The 20,930-nt window shown below is 42.3% G+C and overlaps 1 protein-coding gene across 7 annotated transcripts in view; it reads right to left on the bottom strand.

Annotated features, from left to right (window-relative positions):
- Nucleotides 1-20,930, bottom strand: part of PARD3 (par-3 family cell polarity regulator) — a 1,362,300-nt gene that overhangs the window by 596,293 nt on the left and 745,077 nt on the right. For all 7 annotated transcript variants that reach the window (XM_078663327.1, XM_078663329.1, XM_078663332.1 and 4 more), the window contains exons 16-17: nucleotides 14,118-14,307; nucleotides 6,450-6,598 (exon numbers count right to left, since the gene is read on the bottom strand). In XM_078663327.1, coding sequence (XP_078519453.1) covers nucleotides 6,450-6,598; nucleotides 14,118-14,307 — 339 coding nt within the window. The remainder of the gene's footprint in view (nucleotides 1-6,449; nucleotides 6,599-14,117; nucleotides 14,308-20,930) is intronic.

Raw genomic sequence — 20,930 nt, 5'->3', positions numbered from 1 at the left:
TCATAAGAATAAAACACTAGTGCGATACCAGACAGCCCACACTACTTTTGTTAAGTTTGTCCCATCTACAACCACTTTTGGAGCCTCTCACTATTGACTCACTGTATTCGGACTCCTGATATACACATGAATGTACACCCTTGCTGGGATGATAATTTAGATCTACAGTGCTGTAGCAAAAGCACGCAATAAATTAAAGAAAGAAGGAAAATTACATAAACAAAGATCTTACTATCTGGAAATAATTGGCATTAATCGTTAAGGGATGAAGAAAATATTGACCAGCTTGCACGTGGGATCCCCTTTAACATTCCAAATTATCCATAGCATCTTATTAGCAGCAACTAAGAAAAGTACACCACTCCGGTGGCGAAAGACCTACAGTATTCTGCCAAATATGTACTGCAACATCAGGGACTATGCACTTTACACAGACTGCAATTTCAATCCAGGTTTTGGGCGGTCAATTTTTCACATAACTGGCCTGGTTGAAAATGTTGGGACCCACAGGTTGAGACCAGGGTATGGTCAGGTATAAGTAGTAACTTCAGATCTAAAACCTGACTGCTTCTTGATTCCTGGCATGATCACATACTCTCACAGGAGTTCTGGATAAAACGATATCTCAGGGATATACCGCTCATTAAAGGCCATGTACCTGAGCTACAGGCGTAAGTTTCCATCTCTAGCTTCCGGCTCTGGCCAAAAAAGAGGGACAGTTCTTCAAGAAATGTTGAAGCCTGAGGTAGAGGTCTATAATGTGGTTATAACATTTTACCCGCAGAAAGTAGAATGTTCAAAATTAAACAGGGAGAAAGACAAATACTGCAATGTTGAAGTAGAAGATCGAGACCACCCGTAATTGGCCCTGATCCACTTCATTGTCTTCAATGGAGCTCTTAAAATTCAAACGTTTTAATAATCACTCACCAGTTCCTCTCCACCATGAAATGAGCAAGAACATACGTTTCCAAAATTCAAAAGTCTTAAGAGAATTTGAACAGCATTGCCTAAATCTAGGTCACAAATGTGTGCAAAGAATGTCTCAATGTCGGTCCTTAAGTAGCTGGTTCCTTGGCAAACCCAAACTGCAAAGTGGGTGGAGAGCAGTAGACGAGGCGGTGTTCGCCATCTCGAGATCCAGGGTAGTATTTGTGGTTTTGAAAATGGGTCCTTCGTCGGGTTGTAATATTTAGACATCTTCGTTTAACAGAACCTGAGCCATGCACTTTATAATATCTATATGCATTTAAACGTAAGTTTAGTTTAAAAAAAAAAAAGAGCTGCAATTTAGGGCACAATGCGACCTCTGTTTCTCCCTAGAAAATACAGTAGACTGAGTGGATGAATGGAGCAAGCGCATAAACTAGTGATGGTGAACTCGATCAAGAGAACACTGCTTTTCACTTATTGAAGAAATCCTTGTGTGAAAACTGCCGGAAATGTTTAGCAATTCTCAGGGTCAGCTTTAGCGCCAGTGGCGCCCGGTGCGACAACTATTTTTGGCTACATACACACGCCATGACCACGTCTTCGGATTCTCTCACTACCACCAGGCAAAAGTGCCCCTCATCTCTCCAATCATAAGTGATTGCTAAACACAGCGCGCCCCCCCTCCCTGAGGTCAGCACCCCCCTCCGCAGGTCAGCGCCCAGTGCCGCTGCATCAGTCGCACTGCCCTAAAGCTGCCCCTAGCTATTTTGACACTGAATGGGAACTGCAGTTAATACTGCGGTAATTTTCTGTGTTGCACATGCTCCAGTGTGGCCACTCGGCAATAGCAAAATGGAGAAATACGGTTGGACTACTGACTTTACTGTAGATAGAAGTTACTGGCCTGGAGGGGGGAAAGTCAGCAAGGCCTATGTGCAGTTTGCAAGGAATGTCCGTAAATGGCACTTCATCCTTGTCTCACGGAAATAAGTGCATTACTTTGACCAATGTCAAGATCTATAACATCCCGGTACAAAGGTCAAGGAGGCACGCCTTTGTCCACTGACAGAAAACAGATGTTGCTATTTTACCTGAACCGCGATTGTGTGTTAAACTGGATTTTCAATCCATCATGAAATGGAAGGGACGCGGCACGAGCCTGGTGGGGCCAGGGGGCCTTATGACTCGGTCATTATAGGCACTAAAACTACTAAGATGTGGAAAGTGCGACAGGAATTCCAGAGCCAGTGTAAGCATGCCTTATACGGGTACAGTTTAGGAGCGGGATCTATTTTTAAAGCAAGAAATCAATTTAAAGGCACGCATTTTTAATCACTTCATATTCATTTGGTTTGTAAACATGCAGATCTTTTTTGAGCCAAAACGCTCTATACAGCACGCAGGCGTAAACTCTCCACAGCATCCAAAAAACGAAATTAAGACTTGATAAAACACATATGAGATTGAAAAACACAAATTTAAAAAAGGGGTAATGATAATTTATACAGAACTATTTAGAGTCAGTATTGTCCTGTGCACATTTGGCGACAGAACAATAAAAATGTGGGCATGCTGAGAAAATCGATGTTGTCATTGGACTATATTTATAAGAGTTAGTGTTCCATACACATTATTTATAGATAAATGGGGTGAAAAAGACAGATAATTTCAAACTGCTAGGTTGCTGTACCCATCACATATCCTTCAGAATTTATTTCGATAGCACACGGGAAATTCGAAATATTGAGTTTTTAATAAATGTATCTCCTAAACTCAGTAAATATCTAACTGCACAATTTGGAATCTCTCTTAACTTATTCCCACCTTTCCCATCAAGAAAGATAGGGGGAGGGGTGCAAGTAGAAGGTTAAGGATGCGTGAGGATTATTAAAGGAACGTCAATGCTCTGCCTACTTATATTGTACCAACCAGCAAGGAACAGAATACCACAGCGCACTCCTATTAAAGTTCATCATATAAATTATATTTTACATGATGCCAGCTTGCATTCTAAAATTTTTGAGAACACAAATATTTATGAAGTACACTTCCTGGAACATCAATTAATTCAGGAGAAGATAATTTAAACTGTTTACATTATTTTTTGTTTTGGAATTTTTTTTCTATTTATCGAATGGCTAAAAATACTATAGTCCCTTTTTTAGGTCTCGCTGAGCCAGCGCATGCGCTGTTCTGCGAGACATTTAGTTAGTGGCTTTTTAAAGTGCTACCACAAGCTTTGGCTGGCCTAGCGCTTGCAGTTACGCGCGCAACCGTCAGCTTTCAGCGTCCGATAAGGCGCCATTTGGCTTTCCTCTCACTTCATTGCTTACTCAACGCTCCTCCACCCCTCCCCCGCTGCGTCTCGCGTTAATTGCAAATAAATGTGCAAACGCACTGCTTTCACTTTCGCGCACCACTTTTGAAGCTGGGCTTGTCTTGTTTATTTTCCTTGGGCTTTCGTCTTGATAATTGTCAATGCATGTGTTGTGAGGTTTTGTTGCAGTGTGTGTTTAGAAGTCTGATCATTGGATTGTACGGGCCTTTGGTGTGGGATTTCCTCCCTGCGCATGAAGGTGAGTGCCAAGCAGCTTTTTTTAACTTGGGATCAGTGATACAGCCGTTGAGAGTGCTAGACCGGAGCATCCCCATTGCGACGCCTAGCACTCTAATGCTAGCAGGGTTGTTCTAACACCCCCGGACTGGAGTCTCTTTACCAGCCGTGCCCGCATGTCTCACGCCACCCCTATGGAGACCAGGAAGTTCAGCTGGGCGCTGAGCAAACCGGGAACCGCGGCCAAACTGCGGCAGAGCCTATCCGAGGTGGTGCGGAGCGCAGAAATGCCCATTAGCTTCAGCGTACCAACAGAGTATCTAATTTAGTAATCTTGCTTTGAAATGGAGACTAGGTTTTCTTGCATTGAGCACAAGCTGCTCTCCCCCCAAAAAAGGCAATGCTATAGAGCCTAGATTGCCCCCCACCAGACCTCTTACCTTGTCCATTGACTATCCACTTGCACAATGTATGAAATCATGTATCCACAAAAACTCTTGTCCTCTGTAAGCATGGAATGTGCCTACATTGCCACAGCTCGCCTCAACACTCGCCTAAACTATCATTTCCATAACTCGCTTACTAAATGTATATTGTCTTTCTGATCTATGAATGGACTGCCCTTCTGTAATGTGCTGGTTGTACATGCAAACAGGCCAGGCAGGTAACGGCTATTTAGCTGGCTTCCTTTACTGCAATTCTCTCTACTATCTGCCCTATTTCTCCCTTCTGTGTCAATGTCCCTCCTCTGTAGATGTAGTTTTTATCTTTTACAGCAAACACCCTGTACACTCACCTTTCCACTGTCCAAACACCCTTGTTTTGTTTTGGGATGGACAAATGATTAAGCTTTATTTAGCTATGGTCGTTTCATCAGGGAACTTTGCGTCGGTGAGCTGAAGTTTCCAGAGTGCAGCAGACATTGTCCGAGGAGTAGCTAAACCCACCCTGGCAGTCTCTGCCCTCAATTTCTTGATGGTCCAGTGACAAGCTATCTTGTGCCAGAAAATACCAATGTAAGCAGCTGAAAACTCTCCTTAAACAGGTTGACATTGACACTGGGGTCAGGTCCTGATAAATGCCCTTGACCTCGTTAGGCTCAGATTAGAGCAGAAATATGTTGAGTGCAAATTAGGCATTGTGTCCAACTAGCCCACTATGTTAACCTTGTGATAGAGAGATGTAGTAAATGCATCATTTAACTTACCACGTCAGAATTGTTACAGTTGACCCCCTCTCTTTTAAAGGGAACAATTTCACCACTTGGTAGTTACCTTCCTGTTCTTCACGCGAGTATGAAGGTTACTCATATCACCGAATTTAACTGAGCGCTCATGGTGAACCCTACATAGGCATTCTCCCTGTGAGAAATAGACTATGACGGAGTATGGCACTTTGTGAGGGTCAAAGTTCAGCGTCCTTTTTTTAAAATAACTTTTTACCAATAAAGAAGCCCAAAAAGATGCCATATAACAATGCTTGATTGTTCTGCCACTAGGATCGTATTATTCTATTCTTGAAGGGGGACATGCTTTGCCACTTTATCACCCCTCTCTTCACCCTTTGGTTGATGTTTGGAGGAGGAGGCGTACCCTTAAGAATGTCTCCATATTATCAAATTCCAGTAAAAAGCAAACACGTAATCTGGTGAATCTCCTTAGCACAGACGAGAGAGCGGGCTAAAGGATTGGCATGGGAATGTCAATAAGTGCTACTTAAAAAAAGTAAGTACTTAGTGCACAGTCTGCAGATGGATTGCAGGTATCAATTCTTCAGTTCACAAATTCTGAATAATGGAGCTATTTAAAAATATCTGTCCCAAAATTACAATTAAATAAAGTTTGCTAATAATGTAATTCATTAATTTTTTTATAATGTGTCATGGTCCATTAGCAAACATGTTTCTAGGATCATGAAGTTTTGCTGAGCAAATATTTTGAAGTCATCCCAAAATTAATTTGTTAACAGGTTATTGCTATCCTGGTGCTGCCACAAAAGCATGCCACTGGCCTGACGTATATTAAATTACAGCTTTGCGCAATTATATAAGTTATAAGTTACAAAAAAAATTACTCATCATAATTTTTATCACTGTTGGTATAACAACAAATACAACATTTAAATATTACATAGTACTTAGCTCTGGGTATTAGTCTGTTTTTCAGTGCCTCGAAATATGAAAGACAAAAGAATATCACCAGAAAAATATATTTTTCTGAGATTTGCATAATGATGTGAAGCGGGAAGTCTAGGAACAGGACAAAGTTTCCCATGTTGCACAGAGTACAACTTCCTTGAGAATGATACAATGCATATGCAGGATCCACCAATAATTTATATTTTAAAGGCGGTAACATACTAACATTCTTATCCGCCTTTACCTGCGGCATCCCCTGTGCCAGTACACATAATGGATTTCTACCTTCACCATTTCAAACTATGCATTATATTAAACGTGTACATCTGGCTGCAATTTTGAGTCTGTTACTTAATATAAAATCTCTACGCAAGTGGTTATCATGAGGCCACAGTAACGACAAACCATTAGGAGTTGCAACAATACAAGAATGCATAGTTCTAAGATAGTGGAAGCAACAGTATGAAATCTGCAAAGACCTGAGCCACAAGCTTTATAGCGCCTGCTTTTTGTATGTACATGGACGTGTGTAATCATTTCTATATATGTTAAAAATATTTTTATACTATAAATATGGTATATTACATATACACACACACACATATATATATATATATATATATATATATATATATATATATATATATATATATACACACACACATAGGTATGTTTTGAATATGCCTGATCGCCATCATTGACAATTACGTAAACCTTGCTGGTAAATAGATGCACTTAGGCAAAGTGTACACCATTACTATTGGAACTTCTAGAGAAATTAAAATAATATTCTGGCAACAATGAAAAGGAAATGGCCATTACTACCTAAATCCATGCTTTTAGATTTTCGAGTTTTTACGAACTCCATCTGAGTCGCATCCGTAAATTGTTTGGTGCGTTTCTCGGACATACTTTGGCGCCCAAATCCCTCTCGCTGGAAGGCAAGCGTTGGATCAGCATCTGGACTGAGAGTGCTGGGAGGGAAGAATGAACAGCCATTAATCAACAGCATGCACGATATTCGTGAGATTTTAAAAGGATATGAATTTGTTTGGAACATTGCTCTCAACCAAAGATACATTTCAAGGTGAACACTGCCAGGTTGAGGAAACAAACCAAGAGGTGTCGCATCCTCATGAAGGGTAATCGAATTCTTAACAACTTATACAGACAGGAACCAAAAATAAATTGACAAAAAAACAACAGAGTTCTGTATTATTTTGTGCTGGCATAAAGGCACTCGATACATTTATCTTGCATCAAAAGTGCCCATCTGTCATACCAATATTTGGCACTCTGCCAACTCCAGAACACAAAATCAAACACATGAAAACGTCAGAGCACATATCACATTAAAAAGCATAATTTTAGGCAGATCAAATCTAAGGCTCATCAAAGGAACATCTGCCACTTTCAAAATGTTGTCACTCCGATATTTTAAAAAAAGTGTACTAAAAAGAAAGCAGCCATTCATGTGTTGCTTTCAAGGTTTAACAGCCACGTACATTATTAGTGGACATGTTTGCTTTTCTGCTTCCAATAGGTTTGGGGAGGTAAATAATACAACTTTATTATTGCCTTCTGTACCAGGGTATTAACAGCTGTTAACTGCTCACCCGCAAGTAAGAACCTGAGGCAAAGTCTGCATAATGATGTTAAGAAACAGCCATTAATGTCTAGGCTCATGTGATAATAAGGCTGAGCAGGACTTATTGGTCAGTGCAGGCGATCCAGGACAGGTACGGCCAAGGAACTGCGCCTCAAATTAATAAATTACACAGTGCTTAGAAAGCCTAAACATTTTTGCAGCAATTCAATGCGTTTTTACTTAAATAAAATTACATGCTAACGTTTTAGTCTTTTTGTCTTTCACGAAAGCGCTCTGTTTCTGTGCAAAAAATATGCAGTTTTTCACTTTAACCAATGTGACTAGCAGAACTTTTTTTGGGATAAAAAAACCGGTTTAATTTAGGTAAATGGACAGAAATGGAGAGAAATAAACCCTTGGCTCACACTGATCAGGCGATCGTGGAGACAGCCCTATGGGGTGGGATATGGGTAACAAAGAGGCGTAGACTGGTCAATCTGTGTTATAGTCTGATAGCTAGTATGCTGCTGGATGTCTGGTATGCAGCAGAACTTAAGAGGTTCTTGGCTTCATTACTATCTCTGTTGACTAATTTTACCCCAAAGTTACATTCAAGTGGCTGGCCGGCTCTCACATTCTCGAATGACAGTAAGTACTGTACTAGAGAGGATAACATAGGAGGGAATGGAATCAAAATGAGGAATTCAAACATCAGCTCAGGGTGGCTGAATATGGACATTTTATATATTAACAACTGTAGCACCGACTATACATCTGGTCAGAAACACTGCCGCAGGGCAGAAGACGTCCTTAGAAAACAGGATGACCACAGTTTGAGGGACAACTGGAGTGGTCCCTGTTAGATATAAAACACTTACTGTCACTATTATAGAGCCCACTTGGACGCATATGGCATGGGTGGACAAGACTTTTGTGAGGGAGAGTCCGGGAAAGACTAAGTGTACCTTTGGGGAGATACAGCGAAGGGCAGTATAGCTATTCAACACAGTAAGGCAGCCGTAAAGGCGATAACTGGGTGGCACCTGGCATTAGACCATTTAGACTTAGGAAAACAACAACGGCTCCTGTGGCTAAATATATATTTCTTGTGATATGAATCAGACACAATGGCAATGTTTGGGTGGTATGAGGGATGCACAAGAAGCAAGCTGCATACACACGTAGAGAATATGGTTTTCAATTTGCATCTTTTATGTAAATATACATAAATAAATTGTTCACAGTATCTACAACATTGAATACATACACATAATAACAATGTAACAGTGTGTCCCAAGTGAGTAAAGAAGAACCTATACTACTAAAGTGAGAAGTAAAAGTGTGTAGGAAACAGAAGGTTTCTAGTTTACATTGGGTTTCAAAAGGGTGACCTAATTAAGTGTAAATGGTACATATACAATAGTTGGAGAGTATAAGACACTATTGTGCACAGTCTGCCTCTTTATGGTTCTCGACGACGTTTCGACCCGTATTGGGATGTCGGGTCTCCTCAGGACTGGTCAATAGTGGGACACCTGGGAGGGGCTGGCGCTGCTTGGTGAAGAAAACAAGTGGAACCTTGAGGAATTAGTGAAATAAAAACTTACAGGGATCCCGTCCGGGACCCCTGAGAAGGGTGAAGTAAGCAGCTAACCGTATGGTAATAATATGTCCGCAAGATCTGGATTTTTTTCAATAAATAGTATTCACAGGAGAGGCACGAGACTAAATGCACAAGAGGGCGCTCTTTATACAAAAATAGATCACGATAGTTCAAGGGATTCTTCTTAGTTATGAGTTTCAGTCTAGATGATGTTGGCGCTGTAATAAAGCGTGAAAATCTTCTATTGTCTCTTCAGCGTGTCCTCTCCTGTTGGTGCGACGACCATTTAGAGGCAATGTTTACCTAAACCTCTGGAGAATGCTCATGGCCCTGTTCAAGAGATGGGAAAGTGAATCATGTCTGGTGGTGGTGCCTGGACAAGCAGATTTTCTGAAAAGAGGTCCCAGCAGCAGTTAGAAGATAACGGGGACCCCATCCCACTGGATCCAGCCGCGAAAATTCTAAGCTCAAAACCGAGAACCTGGGGTAAAGCAGAACTGATCTATCAATTGATGCTCACTGCAAATCTGGTCAGTAACTTGATAAAACAATCAGGGAACTCTCTGGCGACATGGCCCCTAAAATTGTAGGACACGATAACCAAAGACGGACTTGCATCCTACTTGAATTTGAATGTTTTAGACAGTGCTGTCCCCTTCCTCGCATATATATCTGAATATAGTACAGTGTTACCTTCCCCAAGACATAGCGCACATCACTACACTGTAGATATCAATTTTAACTTGTGTGTATTCCGATTTTCTGTGTGGCAAACTGTCTACTCCATTGACCTCAGGTAGGTAGGGAGGGAGTGAGTAACTGTTATATGGGATGTTTGGGTGTGCAAAGGCGGCAGTCTCTATTCTATCCATGAAGCCTTGCAATTACCCCTGGTCTATATAGCAAAAAGATGATATAGCAAAAAGATGCACACAGTTCCCCTGGGGAATGGTAATACCGTAGTGAAGTGAACTATCTTCCTCTCTCCGTGGGGTACAAGGGAGTTAGTGTACCAAAGTGAAACAGGGAAGGGTATCCCTTTTCGGAACTAGGGATGCCTCACACAACAGGCTGGTATAACGGCTGTTGTCATATCACCAGCTAGTCGTCTCGTGTCATCATCGGCTTCCTGCTCCAACGTCAAGCCGGCGCTGCAATGCCTGACGGGTAGCACTCGGTGCTACACTCTTGTGGAGATCTTTTGTTCCTGGCCGTTGAGTGAGTGGGTGTGAGGGTCCCTAGGGTGAGAAGTAGTGAGCGTGAGGAAAATGTGTAAATAAAAAAGGTTGGTGTAGTCTACTCCATTCGTTTTATTCGTGTAGTTCACCACCTTGTTTAAAACAAGAGGGGTATTGGGACGTAAGCGGTTAAGAAGGATTGGTCCCGTTCAACCCTCATCTGTGAAAAGGTCGACATGTTTCATGCCCTATTGGCAATTCTTCAGGACCTAGGGTGTGCTCATAAACTTAGTGGTAAGCCCCGCAAGGTGGCTGGGGCGTGTGAAGGATACAACCTGTGTGGTTGCCGACTCCAGCAGGAAGAGTTCCTGGGTCGTAGGTCTACCCCTCACTGGTGGGCTAAAGTGCCCCAAGGCTGTTCCCGTGGGACCTGCGTTGTGTGACAATTATCTCATTAAGGCAGTAACGTGGCCTTTCCACCTAGTCCCACGCTCCGGCGTGGTATGACACACAGAGCAGCCGTTTACCCCTGGTCTGACAAATTAGTTACAGTGCCAAGAAAAATGTGAAATAACAAAAGTTCAAGATCACCTCAATACTCTCAAGACAACAAGTTCTGAAGGCTTCAAATGATGATTAGCATCAGCCAACTGATGCTGAATCCAAGAAGCCAGCTATGGGCTGTGGCTGATGCTTCCATCCACAAGACCTGAATTAAAGGACAGCGCCCACTTTCATTGTGATTTGCACTTGTCAGCTACACTTGCAGATTTAAACGGCTTGGAAGGTGCCAAAGGAACCGCCGCTAGCGCTGCTGCGGATGGTAAATATTGCATGAATCTGCATAGCCCAGCAGAACCAAGAGAATTCATCTTCATTAAACGCGCTGTGGAATAATCCTTCCACCTGTGGCTGATTGGGTTGTCTCGCTGTGCAGAAGCTCAGCTGTTGGCTTTTAGTTGGACATCAGGGTATGAGACTGGCACTCAGACCACGTAACATCTCATGCCTAAGTGCATTATCGAAGTGAATGTGACTCCCGCTCTCTTCCCGCCCAGACCTACCAGGCAGGTGGAAAGGTGCTTACAATTAGCGATGCACTCCATCTTTGTTCGTGGGCTCCCCCGCTACCCAGGAGCATGAAAGCCGGCTTTTTGGATTCAATGCAGCAATTTTCCTCTGTGGTAAAAGCCCTTCGAATCCCTGCCCATTATAGAACATTTTTAACATCTTAAGAGCATGAACTATCGGACAGAATACCGATATGTTTTGCTTTGGACTAAAGTGTAATGCACTCCTGTCCTTTACTAAACAGAGGCAGTACCTCGCCGTCCATTTAATTTCCTGTTGCTAATGGATACGTCGGATATGTAAGATGGAGGCGCCCTGTCCGGGCTGGCTCGCAGGCAGAAAGGATACCACTCGGAGTACAAACGGAGGGTTATCCAAACAAGAGGGACAGCTGTTCCGAATCATGGCGGCAAATTAATGCTACTCCAGCCTGACATTATCTCTGTAATCCCTGATGGAAATATTACGAAAACAAAGGGGCCAAGAGGGGAGGATTAAAAAGAGGAATTTTAATAATAGCTAGGGGTCGCCAGGCGGTTACATTCTTTAAAGAATCAGTCGTCATCCCACAATATTATTTTGCAATCTATAAAGGCATTCGAAGTAAAAAAAATATAATAGACACTACCTAATTTAAGAGTGCAATAAGGTGCCTTAGGATAATTCGAGCACATTGCATATCATGTAGGGTCTTTTGACTAGCAGCTGGGCACAGTGCTAAAATTACAAGACTTCTAATTTCACATTCTTGGTAATTTGGAGAATAGTATCTTTATCTTTTAATTGGCATACTGATGGCTTCGTCTTAAAATATGTAGATCAATTTACTACTGTGGTTTAAGGTTCAAATGCCAACATATTATGCTCGCTTCAGTTATTAAAAAAAATCCAAACACAAGGTCGACTGTGCTTACAACGTAATGTATTTTCAAGGTCACAATGGGAAAAACACAAATATATTTTGTTCAGAGGTCAGTACGTATTTGCAATTGTTTTTTCCATATGAAGAAAACTATGTACAGTCTGCAATACAGCAAGAACTGGCTAGTCACACCATGGGAAACCCATTTCTCACAACAATTCATATTACCTCACACGCTCCATGTGTATGGCGGCTGCAAGTTGTAGTAAACTATGACCAATGTGCTTGGTACTACTCAGAGAAGCAAACGTCCTTCTTTCTGGCTCTGAAGTCATGTCCCTTGTGATGATCGCCCAGTACAAAAAGAAAAAGTAAAAAAACAAAAAAAAGAAAATAGCGCAAAAGTTCCTAGCTCTACTAATGAGAAAATTGGTAAGGACTATGCCCTTTCTGTAACTGAAGCAGTTGTAGAACGAGTCAACTACGCCCATGTACAAAAAGACTAGCAAAGACGCTGTTTTGTGACTATGTTTGACTTTGGAAGCTATAAATCTGGGTTCTAACCCCACCTTCGTCAATTTACCTAAAGAATCAGGTGATTCTGAACAAATCAGTTGAACTTCTTGAGTATGAAATTGTGAACATGTGCAATGGAAAAATGTATAATAATATATACATGCATATATGCATCTAAGTTATAAAAATACAGGTATTGTAATGTTTAGACTCGTCAGCTGATATGGGGGAACCCATTAACCCTATAGGAATCTGGGTACACATACAGATGATTCATGGTTGATTCCCTAAGGTGATCATTTAATTAGATTTAGTGCTACTCAGACTTATGGCAGAGGGAAAATTCATCTCTGAAAGCAAATTATTGAAAGAGAATATTTCTATAAAATAGATCATGGGGCTTCTGGTTTGTAAGAAAAAATCATTTGATGGATGCACTTTCTTAATAATGGCAGCTGATACATACGCAAGTGTTCAAGCATTGGGTGGCATTAATGACCAACCACCATCTAGCATAGATAAAGTTGAACATCTATTCCAGTGGCATTAAATTATACAACAAATACTGGGTAGCAATAGCTAGTTTACAGTTTGCAAATAGTAAATATGTTCATAGCAACAATGTTATTCTTAACAGCACACTTTTTATTACGATTGTGTGGTGATCTTGATGCATTATTTCTGTTTAAGTTACTTATCTTTGTGTAAAGAAGGGAGATGTTGTGGTGATCTTGATGCATTACATCATTACTCTCTGTCATTGGAATCTAGAATGTTTCATGTGTCTCCTGTTATTGGGGATTCTATATTTCACAGTTACTGGGGACTGCTACAGCTGTGACCAATAAATCTGAATCCTGAAGTATACATGTCTTATGATTTCATACTTCATTACAGATTGTCAATGTTTTGATCTTCTTCTGCTCCAAAGGTGAACTGGACCATCATCAGGACAACCGTAAAAAGTGTTCACACCTTACAATCAGTATTGCAGATGAAAAAAGCACTGACTCTTACAATAGCACCAATTGTGTGTTTCACACTTACTGCACAACTAAGACGCGACTAATACCCGATGAAGCCAAAATGTTCAGTGTCACGCTCTCATATACATGGGCCATCCAAGAGCTGTCATTAAAGTACCACCACTTAAACCCTAAAGCATCTTGGACAGTCTGAAACTGGATTTAAATTACATTTTCCAATAAGAATGGTTTTTCTTAATATTTAACTTTTCAAGACAGTGTGGCATTGAAAACTAAGCTGTAGAATGACAAAACGAATTATAACACCAATCATTGACATACAATATTGCTGGTACTTTAAGACAATACTTCACACCGCAGAACATGGGTGTAACAGAAATCACTTAACTCTCTTGATGGACAAAATATATATTTGGAAGCAAACTATTTCTTACAATTAGAACCTTTTTTGGTAAATGCAAGAATCTTAGCTCAACTATCCTCTGAGGTTCTCAAGCACTATAGTTTCTTTAACAAAAAACTGTATTTAAAAACTGAGCCAGTGGTAGGAGATTACTTTGAGAAAATGTGCGGTCTAAGCAAATACATAAAAGCTTAAACAATTATGGAAATCACTCTAAGGGCCAACACACTATTTTCAACTAGAACTCTTATTGTAATGAATGCTGTCCCAGAAGACCATCTCTTACCATTCTGTTGAATCTGTAATTGCGGCTTTTGGCCACGCTCCTGAAGCGTCTGGTATAAATCCCACATCATCATGGGAGCTTGAGGATGACTGGTCAGAAAGATGAGGAGGGAGAACAGGCAGTCTGTCATCTTCAATTATGACCGTGTCATCCTGGGGCATGTTCACTGTTGGAGACAGCTGGAATTTACCTGAAGATACAAGAGGATCTTATTAACAGATGAGAACAGAACACCATCATCTCATGTTTATGAAAATACATTTCCTTCATACTGAACAACAAAATAACTTGCACATAATCCGACAAAATAAAGTCATAGCAGCCATACAATAAGCATCGACTACAATTACAGGTACCTTTTTTTTTGTTAGCTGTACTTTCTATTATACTTTACAATTTAAGTTTAAAGAAAAAAAATGAGATGGTTCACATATGTAGATTTTGAGCGACTCTGCAAACTGGTTTACTAATGTCCCAACATGCTGAGGGGAAGGAGTACCAAGAGAAAAAGAAAAGAACATTGTGTGGATCGGAGTCAATGTAATGCATCAGACAGTGATAGTGTACGGGGCCACACACTTTAATTCAAACCTTCTATGCAAGTTGGAATGGTACCTTGACGGTGCAGGTCAAGCTAATGGGCCAGGATGAGGACTAGTTCTGAGGAGTAGAATGGATGTGAAAAATATTACGAATTGGTGGCCAAGGTATCAGATTTTACAGAAGTTTTCCGGCCGTAGACTAGAAGGAAGAGCCTTCAGGCTCTCTGAAAATCTAAGAAATCATCCTAAAGTTTCAAATGGGCGGGGGCAGCATTACATAGTGTAAGGTCCTGAATGCCACTGAGCCTCTTTCCTCTACGTGGTACATGACAAAGTGTTTTGATGGTAATTTCTGAGAATTGTGACATTATGAATTGTGATCTATCCAGTGAAAAGACTGGAGGGCAGTAATCAAGTCTTCACCTCACCTACGGTCAAACGGAGTCCAGCAACAAAGTTCAGAACCCTATTGAGCCTTGACCTAGGGAAACCATATTGTAACCTGCTATAGTCTTCCAAACAAAAAATCACCACCAAAGATATCAAGGCATTTAATATGAGGGGAAGCAAGAGGGGAAAGGTATTGTGAATTCGATTCGCTATTGAGGGCTGATTATTGTGGAATAAATACTGATTAAATTAAAATGAGTATCCGCCTACTTTATCCTGATTTTTAAAACCTAAAAATAGTAGCTGTAAAATGTATTTCATTGCAGACTATAATGTTCATGCGTTAAATACATTATATTAAGTAAATCTTATTCACTTCATTATTCCAAATTGTGTATAGATACCCTATACACAATTCGGAATTAGTAAATCATTAATAAAGTATGTTATTATTACTACACCACAAGTGTCTTCGCTGCAAAGCAGTGATTTAGAAAAAGTATTCTTTCTGGTGGATACTTCTAACCGCAGATTCCTACGTTCTGAATGCCCGCAGGCACAAGCTTGCATCTGAAGCCTTTCAAGTAAAATCTCTTGAAGCCTATAGTTGGTGCCATGGGTTCCGCTGTGACCTCACGCTGTCCCAGATAGTGACAATACAGAGCTGTATAAACCACCCCCTGCACGCAGACATCAGTTCCTTCCTTTCTGTAACTTTCGACACAGATCTAGAGCTCCACTCCCAACTATTCAATGGTGACAGCTGACTGTGCTAGGGGAATGTCTCGCCAAAAGAACACAGGCACAACAGAAGCATTTTGGCAAACACAAGAAATGGAGCAGGTCGTATTCCAAGTAGTGGACCTGCTATAATTCACGGGCCCGGGCCCACTCCTGGTCCTACTTTATGTTGCTATCCTCATGTAAGTCGAAGAAAAAGTTGAGAAACCAGTATCTTCGCAAATTCAAGACGTCTAAGAAGAACTTGTCACCATCCTGTTATTTTCGTTCTTGGGCGAACTTGCACAGTCAGCACTCAAAAGACTCAACTTCACTTGCATAGTCCAACTCCAAGCCTATCCCAAAGCTAGTGCCACTGTGTCCAGAGTTACCCACACCAACTTCTTCAACCTCGTAGTAGACAGACGCTTTCAGGGAGGCCATGCTGCAGGTTTGTGGGATGGTGTCTCACGCTAGAGCACTATTGGGGCCCACTGAGCGAAGGATTCTGCTAGGGGGGCCCGCATAGTGATCAACTGACCCCACTGGGCTTCTGTCTGGTCCTCTACCAGTGCTGGCCCACACCTCCACTCCTGAGTTAGAGGACTTGTCAGTTCTGACCCTCTGGCACATGTACCAAGTACAGCGGTACTTAGCCTGAATCCAAACCAGACACTGATTGCCGATCAGGAGCCAACATTGGCCCGTATTAGGCCTATGCCTCAATATGAGGTCACCAAGGGGCAGACTCCAACTCTGAATGAAGTTCAGCCTATTCCCCAACATCAGTAGTGTTGAGGGATGGATGCCTTGTTCAAATTGGATTCTGATGCTTTTTCAGGTACTTCAAGATGGTAGGTGAGAGGAGCTTGACAAAAGGAGGTGGGAAAATGAACCTTTCCTTCATTACATCGATGCTGGTCTCTAATTAGACACACAGAATGTCAGGGGCCTAGATGATCAGATGTTTATTGGCTTTGTGGTGCAAAAAAGGGAAAGACAGTCTGCATTCAGGTGGTTCATCCTGTGAATTATAACGCACCACGCTCTGGCTAAAAAGAGTCTCCTGAGGGCCTTCAAGCTCATTCCACCAGCACCAAGCTACCACTATGACATTGGTGTGAGGTATTCCGTGTTGGACATTTTTCAGGCTGTGACATGGGCTTCCATTCACACCTTCATCAGGCATTACGGTCTCGACAAACAAATTTGCAAGGAGAGCTGTTTCCTGAATGAAGTTCACTCCCTGTACCATTCACCTTTTAGGGAGCACTGCTGTGGTATCCATTCAAGAGATGAAGAAAGATTATGTTACTTATCCTGTAAGCATCTCTTCTTGGGATGTAGTGCTGTAGATTCACATGCTTAGCATAAGTCCGCCAACTAGCGTTGGGCTCGGATGATCATAAGTTGTTTTCGTTCAAAGTGTTTTTTAGTCAAGAGGCTGTGTGACTCTTTCTTTTGGCGATAAAGCGCATGGGCATCAACTCCATTGTTAAATTATAGATGTACTGTCTCACTCTCCGGTTCAAGATCGTTTTGGGCTCCCTTCGCTTTGCCAGTAGATCCCCAAAATCAATGGTATTGTCTTGATCGCGTAGTCACTCTTGCATCCCGAACCAAGGAAAATGTTGCTTGCAGGGTCCTTCAACTTGCCTCGACGGCCTACGGGCCACACCCAGTTGGGCCCTTGTCATATAGTTCTAACTTATTACTTTTCTGGAAAGTGGATCCCAAGCACAATGAAAAAAGATTTGCGCTCCACCCTGTATGTAGGTCTGCATCAGAGTGCGTCAGCGGCCCTATGATGAAGAATGCCACTATCTAGTGGGTGAGGCAAGTATTAAAAACCCTTAGGGTTTTTCCACTCAGCGACTTCTACGGAAGAAATAAGAGTGGTGCAAAGTATATACTTTCTCTTTTTTGTGAGTAGAGGTATAAAATTAGGGAGGACTAGGCAAATTATAGACCTCTCATCCCTTCGTTCGTTGACATGAAGGAAGTAAAGAGTGAAATGACAATTGTGGGGGTGGGGTAACAATAATAATTAACAATGTAACATTTGTAGGCCATACGGCTACCTCCAAGGGCATACATGCAAATAAGAACAACGGTTTATCAAAGTAGCTAGAGGCTACTACTATAATTTGAGTCATGTGCAGTTGTCAATAAGTATAGACTCTCAGAGCCTTGCACTTATAACCAACTCCTCTTGCAGACTTTATTATGCTTATACTAGAGTCCCTAAACTACAAATCTTCTATAGTTAGTTACATTAGCAAATATCTCCCTATCTATATGTTGATGACAACAGCCTCATTTTTCCCATTCTGGAAAAAAAGTGCAAACTCTTCTCTTTAACAAGCTTCCTTCTAAAATAACTACAACAACCTGCTTATGCCAGTAAAATAGACTCTCCCAACTCTAAGTTTGCCTCACCTGACTTCACTTGCTCGGCTTCCTTGTAAACACGCCTCATCTGCCCTTTCCTGTTAGTTGTGCAGTTGCTTTAAAGCTACGCTTGAAATGTATAAACAGCCATGAACATATCCAAATACTCTACTTTAATATGTTTACAATCTTAGATATGTAAATGTATTTATTTAAAGTTCAAGTCGACATAAAGGGGTGTTTCATGCTTTAAGATTGTGTACATTGAAGAATCAGTCTAAAAGAGCATAGTTAAGACCAACCTGTCCAACATCATGTCCACAAGGATATACAGAACAAGAAGCATATCCTTGGCCATCAAATGCCTCTGCACTGAAATCACTCTATGAAGGTAATGCCCGTCTCAATCAATCAATCAATCAATCAATCATAGCATTTGTATAGCGCACTACTCACCCGGAGGGTCTCAAGGCACTTGGGGAGGGGGGGGGTCCGCTACTGCTTGAACAGCCAGGTCTTGAGCTGCTTCCTGAAGGCGAGGTGGTCTTGGGTCAGGCGGAGGTGGGTCGGGAGGGAGTTCCAAGTCTTGGCGGCAAGGTGGGAGAAGGATCTTCCTCCTGTTGTGGCTCTTCGGATGCGGGGGACGGCGGCGAGGGCGTGGCTGGTCGATCGAAGGTGGCGTGTGGGAGCGTAGAAGTTGAGGCGGCTGTTGAGGTAACTCGGGCCTTGGTTGTGCAGGGCTTTGTGTGCGTGGGTGAGGAGGCGGAAGGTGATTCTCTTGTTGACCGGGAGCCAGTGCAGGTCTCTCAGGTGTCTGGAGATGTGGCTTCGTCTGGGGATGTCGAGGATGAGTCTTGCTGAGGCGTTCTGGATTCGCTGGAGTCTCTTCTGGAGCTTGGCGGTGGTTCCGGCGTAGAGGGCGTTGCCGTAGTCCAGACGGCTGGTGACGAGGGCCTGGGTGACCGTCTTCCTGGTCTTGGTGGGGATCCACCGGAAGATCTTACGTAGCATGCGCAGGATGTTGAAACAAGACGAGGAGACGGCGTTGACTTGTCTGGTCATGGAGAGGGAGGAGTCCAGGATGAAGCCCAGGTTGCGTGCGTGGTCTGTTGGTTTGGGTGCGGAGCCCAGGGCGGGTGGCCACCAGGAGTCGTCCCAGGCGGAGGGCGAGGAGCCCAGGATGAGAACTTCCGTCTTGTCTGAGTTCATTTTCAGGCGGCTAGTCATCATCCATTCGGCTACGTGTTTCATCCCTTCGTGTAGGTCGGCTCTGGCGGTGGCAGGGTCATTGGTCAGGGAGAGGATCAGCTGTGTGTCGTCGGCGTAGGAGATGATGTTGAGGTTGTGTTGGCGTGCGATGGCCGCAAGGGGGCTCATGTAGACATTGAAGAGGGTGGGGCTGAGCGAGGAGCCTTGAGGAACGCCGCAGATGACTTTGGTGGCCTCTGACCTGAACGGGGGTAGGCGGACTCTCTGTGTTCTTCCAGCGAGGAAGGAGATGATCCATTCCAGTGCCTTCTCCTGGATTCCGACGTTCCTGAGGCGTTGCACTAGGGTGCGGTGGCAGACCGTGTCGAATGCCGCGGAGAGGTCTAGGAGGATGAGGGCCGCTGTTTCTCCGTTGTCAAGCAGTCTCCTGTCAGTACTGAGCAGCCACCAAAATTGCTAAGTGCTTACTTTTATTTTTGGTACTCAGACACAAATCAATTCAGATAGGTACATAATGCACCACGGTAATTTATGTTAACTGCATTATAACATAAACATGAAGAAAATCAAAACTGTTCTGTGCCAACCAAGGATTACGTGGTCACGGCATTAACATGCATTTATTGTGGTTTGTGCAGCCAAAACACGATCTGTGATGAATTTCACAAACAAAGTAGATTAGCCATGGCAACAAAGAGCATAAAAAGCAAATGTCCTCAACTGAACCACCGAAGAGAATATTAAAAGATGTAAAGAAAATAGATGTTATTCCTGGGACATTTTCAAATCAACTTCAGTGTCTGACATTACTAAAACTGTTGCAATTGTCTTTAGTTTTCTTACAATGACCCAGCTACCAATAATTAGGCACATGGTGCGATTTAAATGGTCTTAGTGGAGACTGTGCAATACTTACTTATAACTAAGAGTGAAACACCATAGATGTATAGTTATCCACTGGCGATCATTTGCAAACTTTGTTAAAGACTAACGTCTTGTAAGCAACTCCCGTTGCAACAGCTTAGTATGAAACAGTTGCACTAAAATGTATCGCATTCCTGAAATGCAGGCTTCACCAATGAGTAGCTCGTGAGGCACTGGTAGCTCTCTAGCTGCTACCTGTAAGTAGCGCTCCTGTGAGCAGCCCAGCCTACATTAGAACCTTTTGCTTGGTTGAAATTATGTATGCTGAAGTTGTGTATTCAAGACACAAATGTGTATTTTCAAAACTCATAAGCTGATATTTGGAGGAAAAATGCTGGATTTCTAAAATATATTTCAAGTTGATTTTAGAATGGCACATCAGGAGATTTATTATTACTTTTACTTTCGTGCCAGGGGCATTGCAGCTCATTATATCCTACCCATGCAGAGGCATTTCAAATTGCCAAAACCTTTTCGACATTACTGCTGTAACCATGTCTGATGCACTGAGGAGGGGGGGGACGGGGGGGTCACTGAAAGTAATCTTGCATATGGTGGCAACAACGTGTCTGATGTGGTCACTATCACAACACTAATAATGTAAGTAGCTCACAGTCATTTTTATTGAACATAATAA

The sequence above is a fragment of the Lissotriton helveticus genome, chromosome 10 (genome assembly GCF_964261635.1).
Source record: "Lissotriton helveticus chromosome 10, aLisHel1.1, whole genome shotgun sequence".
NCBI classification, from domain to species: Eukaryota; Metazoa; Chordata; class Amphibia; order Caudata; family Salamandridae; genus Lissotriton; species Lissotriton helveticus.
The sequence above is the reverse complement of the archived record's forward strand: the minus strand, read 5'-3'. Positions and strand labels throughout refer to the sequence as shown.